The sequence below is a fragment of the Acanthisitta chloris genome, unplaced genomic scaffold (assembly GCF_000695815.1).
Source record: "Acanthisitta chloris isolate BGI_N310 unplaced genomic scaffold, ASM69581v1 scaffold34417, whole genome shotgun sequence".
Classification (NCBI taxonomy): domain Eukaryota; kingdom Metazoa; phylum Chordata; class Aves; order Passeriformes; family Acanthisittidae; genus Acanthisitta; species Acanthisitta chloris.
The window spans coordinates 29,682-34,942 of NW_008682640.1; the positions used below are offsets into that span (position 1 = coordinate 29,682).

Below are 5,261 nucleotides of genomic sequence, written 5' to 3' on the forward strand. Positions count from 1 at the left end.
CTGAAATGTGGCATTTTTGTCACTTACATTCCACTGAGCTAAGTGAGTGAAGAATGAGTACTGTTATGTGATCTGGATGTCGGTGAGGTTTTACGGTGAGGTCACATGTGGTGAGAGGAGTAAGCAGTATCATCAAGGAATATGGTCATATACGTGTGTGTTCTGTTTTAACGTAGGTTTGTCTTAAATGAGCTGGTACAGACTGAAAAAGACTACGTCAAAGACTTGGGAACTGTTGTGGAGGTGAGCTGAAGCAACCCCTGCTATGCAAAATGTTTTCCCACTAAAAAGCACCATTCTGACAAGTGACAACAACAAAAAATACGGCGTGAGAAGCAAACTGCCTTATTTTGCACTCTGCTTCCATGGCTCCTTCTCATGTTGACAGAAACAAGAAGAAATGCCTTTGGAAACTGTTTTTGTTTCCATCTAGCAAATGTTATATTTTAGGTTCAACTCCAGCGTGCAAAGGTTTTTCTTGGCTACACTGCTTGTGACAAACTCTGCTGTACTGCAGCCTTGAGGGCAGTGGTGGAGAATAACTTATGCTCCTACCACTTATTTCATGCTTTTCTTCCTGTCATATTGAGTAATGGTAGCACATAGTTTACTTGAGTTTGCACCTGGACTAATGTCCTGTGTCTGAGTACCTTTCCAGAAGCTGGGTCTGTGCCGAGGTGCATGTGTGGCCTGTGGATTATTATTTTGTAAAAAAAATCCTAGATAAAATAGAGTTTTGGGTTTGTTTTTTTTCTGTTAAAAAACAAGTCTTTTTTTTTCTAAGCTTCAACTTGTAAAGACCTGGCTGATCCCTAGGGATCACCTGACACATCCAACTCAACATGCAGGATCTAGGTTTTTTTCCAGCAAGGACTAGGAACTGAAGGCTTGTGATTCACTAGTGGAATTCACTAGTCTAAGGAGAATTATCAGCCCATCTAACAGAGATTTTCAACAGCTTCTAAGCTTGAAGACCTTTGTATTATCTTCTGTTTACATCATGCACCATTGGCAAACCTGACAGGCTGCAGCGCTTCAGAGGCTTACAAAGAAACTCTTAGGGGGTGTGAGAAATCCTGTTCATGTGACTCTTTAAACTTACTGCTTGGCTTTGTGCTCCCACAAAATACTCATGGTGATGAATGGAAGAACTCTGTACAGAGCTACAGAGTCTGGTTTCTTCCTTTTGCCAGAGAAGCCAAGAGCTTGATAAAGTACTTTGTTTAACTTTTATCTTATAATTGCTCTTGTCACTTCAATTGCATCTAATAATGGTTTGTAGATATTCTAAACAAATCCTTTAGAGTTTTCTTTTAAGCAAACTGTGTAATTTAAACTATCTAGTTGGGTTTCTGGTTTTAAATTGTGCAAAAGATATTTTAAGCATTTTCAGTGTAAAAAATCCTGACATTAAATTATTGCTCCTTTGAAAAAAAAAAGTTTAATTATGCTTCCCCTTCAAATGAACCCTTTGCCGATCACTCATCTTTTGTCCTGAAGGGTTTCATGAAGAGGATAGAAGAAAAAGGAGTTTCTGAAGATATGAAAGGGAAAGACAAGATTGTGTTTGGCAATATTCACCAGATCTATGACTGGCACAAAGAGTAAGTTTTTGGTTTACTTTCTTTTTAAACACCTTTCTAACCAGTTGTCCATGAAGGATTGGGCTATGTGGTGTCTGTATGTCTAAGCTGCTTTTAATTGAACATCAGCAGGTCATTCAGGGCTGAACTTCCAAAGGACGTTGCCTCTCTTTAAATGGTCTCTGTTGGTTTGTAAGTGCTGCTTAATAACTTCACAAATCATGGCTACCTTGAATCCTGAGAACATGTTCTGATTCATGTGCTTTTAGCCACAGTTTCACGACACACTAAATCCTGATATAGGGCTTTGTTTACCCAGCCAAAAACACCACAACTGCATGATGCAAAGCATCAGTCTTACATGAAATCATTTTTACCAGTGAAAAAAACTTTGGTGGGCTATAGCTTTGCACTGCCTGGCTTCATGGGAGGATGTTTGTCATGCTGTCTCTGATCACAGATACAGCTTATGCTGGCTCAGACACCATGCCAGGAGTGCTGGTCAGTGTGACAGAAATGTTGCACACAAGAGTGTGCTCTGTGCTGCCAACAGCTCTGACATTCCTTGCTGGGGAGCTGCAATGAGAGGCTTCACTGGGAGATAGGACTCTGGTCCATCCACAGCTCCTAAGCTACTGCTCACAAGCATTCCCAACATGACTCTCAGAGAGTTGCTACTTGTGGGGTATTTGCTGAATCCTCAGAAAAGCTACTGAGGCTGCCATAATTATGTGTCTTGGGTCACAGCTGTAGGCTCATATTCATCTTACAGATGTGCAGTAGCAATGTTGGAAAGTCGTGGTTTCCTTTTCGTGTCTTGTGGTTCTCAGTAACAGGAATGTCTTCACATGCAGCTGATCAGGTCATGAAGTTTGACCATACCAGTAGTATTTGGCTAGGAGGGTGATAAAATGCAAATTGCTTCAAGATCCTTCTCACATGAAAGCCCTGACATGCTTTGGTGTAGCTGATGCTTTTGGCTCTGAGTTAGGAAGTCCATTCCTTGAAAATCCTACTCATACAAGTAGCTTTTGAAAAGCTGCTGGAAACACAATCCCTGGCCCATTTCCCCTGTAACTTTATTAACTATGTCTTGCTTAGGGACAATATGGTCCTCATTTCAACTCTGCCACTCATAAATACTCTGCAGCTCAAACTAACTAGAATTTGAGCATGTATATGCAGACTTGAGCAATGGACACCGGGCTGGATCTTCCTTCAGCTCTGGACATTTCCCTCACCCAGGTAGCACAGAGTCCTTCCCATCATGTGCCCACAGGTGCTTATCTCATGGCCTAGGCCTGTCCTTGTGTTCTGACAGATGACCTTGTGAGCACAAACTAAAAAATGTCAGAAGAATCTTCCCTGCATATTAAGCTGATACCAGCAATGGAGTGTTTTTACCAGTGTCATTAATTTTCAGAGTGTGATCATAGGAGTTTTCTCTAACACATAGGGAAGGATTCCCTATTTTTAGGTCTGCATATCTGGGTCAAGAAGTCTATTTAAATGCAGATGAATTTAACATTTATAGGGGATTGAGTTATGGAAGCAGCTGTATCTAATAGTAGCAGTGGGGGTTTTTAGTTGGGTCAGCTGCCCAATTTGCATCTTTTTTTGGTGTTCTGGTATTTCTTGGGACCAGACCATTGCAGCCAGGTCCTCTCACCAAATCTGGCTACTGTAGCAAATTCATGAACGCATTTGAGACAGAAATCCTGAAATTAAAAAGAGGAAGATCATGGATAAGGAGATTGTCAGGATTTCCCTACCAGATAGAAAAACCTAATGGTATTTCTAAAATTTACTTTGGCTGCTTTTACCTCACTTTTAGGCACCCCAATATATTCTGGGTAAGGTAATTTGGGCTAGAAGGAATGACCTCCCCAGAGCTGCAGGTCAAGATAGAGACAGTGTTTAAGAATTACTATGACCATTATGAATTATGTATTATGATTAATTATGAAATTAAAAACTGTGACAAACACCATATCATAACTCACCAGCAAAACATGTTGATTTGATTATTCAAGTGGAAGTTTCTGCATCTCTTTCACACTGACCAGTACTCCAAATCTGCTCATGCAACTGAGAATTCCCAGTAAAGCTTCTGCTGAGTTTTCATAAGCATTTTGGTGTATGGAAAAGTTTTACTTTGGGGGCTCTCAGTGAAGAAAAGCAATTCTTGCAATTAGATAGTAATGAGCACTTTTTGAAAATTGAAACCACTGTAATAGTAAAGAGGAGCAGACAACTTGCAAGACAAGACCTCCACATTTCACAGCTCTCATCTAATGCTTTAGAAATCCCACCATTAAGGGCTGAAGCCAAGCTTACCTTTTCATTTATTATTGAATACTGTAGCTAAAATTGCACTGATATATCTGAAGGATGACTAGTTTGCTGCTGAGATGACATAAGGAGGTATTCTGAAATGTTGATATCCTTTCTTTCAGCTTTTTCCTGGCTGAACTGGAAAAATGTCTTCAAGAACCTGACCGTTTAGCACAGCTTTTTATTAAGCATGTAAGTTCTATTTTGTCACCTGTGTCTAGTATGTTTATCATTTAGGGTGTGATGACTCCCTTCCAAAAATATCTGTTTGTGTTGACTTGATATTTTACATGTCTAAACTTAATTTAAACAAAAAGTATCCCTATAGTTATGCATTTTCAGTGAGCAGCTGGATTGCATTATCAGTGCCTTTCTGCAGACAACTTTTTTGAGGGCAAAATTGACGTGGCCAAGGACATCTGCCAAAATATGATTATGGCAGGTACTTGCCAACTACTACAATTTACATGTTCATGTGATATTAGCTAGAGTACAACTCTATAGCAAATTTCAGACCTGCCAGTGTGGGTATGACCTCCATGGAAACCTCTCCTAGCCTAAGGTGCAGAAGTGGAGAACAGAACCAGTTACCAATTTGCTTTCCTACTTCAGCAAACTAAATCCTTGATATAAACCAAGAATAAGGAAGACCAAGTAGAACATCATGGCAACTTTCTGCCACCTTGTAATAACAGAATGGTAGCCAATGTCTCACCAGGCTCTGTGCCTCTTGCCTTCGTAGGAGCGGCGATTGCACATGTATGTGGTGTATTGCCAAAACAAGCCACGATCTGAGTATATAGTAGCTGAGTATGAAGCATACTTTGAGGTAAGCATGGCTCATTGTACATTACTGCTGCTTACAGCTGTGAGTCCTGTGCAAAGACACTATTCTGTAACCTGTGGGGTTTGTCTGAAACAAACTCTGGAAGACTTTTGATGCTGCACGTGCTGCTGAAGTCTCTGCTACGGGGAGAAAATGTTATTGTTTAATTGATTTCAAATTCTCGTGTTGTTCATTTCTAATAAATATTTAATTCCATACTAACTGTGTGTGGTCCTTAGAGTACCACAACTGCACTAATTCCTGTCCCAAATAAAATAAGACTTTTTAATCAGTGGTCTACAAACAGGGGAGGAGGTAAAAGCTGTTGGAGCTGGGTGTTGCCTCTCATAAATTCCCACTAACTTTGTCTGTTTCTAGAAATCTTTGGGGCTAGACACATTTAGATAGTAATGTGAAAGAAGCTTGTTTAACAAGGGAAAGATGTTTTGTTTCACCCCAAGGCATGAGGCATGCTCTGCAGGATTTATTTGTGAGCTAATCCCTGCTGCAGTGGAAAG

General features: G+C 40.2%; 1 protein-coding gene across 1 annotated transcript in view; it reads left to right on the forward strand.

Annotated features, from left to right (window-relative positions):
- LOC103805944 (kalirin-like) overlaps positions 1-5,261 on the forward strand; it is a 55,106-nt gene that overhangs the window by 10,110 nt on the left and 39,735 nt on the right. The window contains exons 5-8 of the mRNA XM_009078609.1: positions 177-243; positions 1,501-1,604; positions 4,040-4,109; positions 4,660-4,746. Of these exons, the coding sequence (XP_009076857.1) occupies positions 177-243; positions 1,501-1,604; positions 4,040-4,109; positions 4,660-4,746 (328 nt within the window). The remainder of the gene's footprint in view (positions 1-176; positions 244-1,500; positions 1,605-4,039; positions 4,110-4,659; positions 4,747-5,261) is intronic.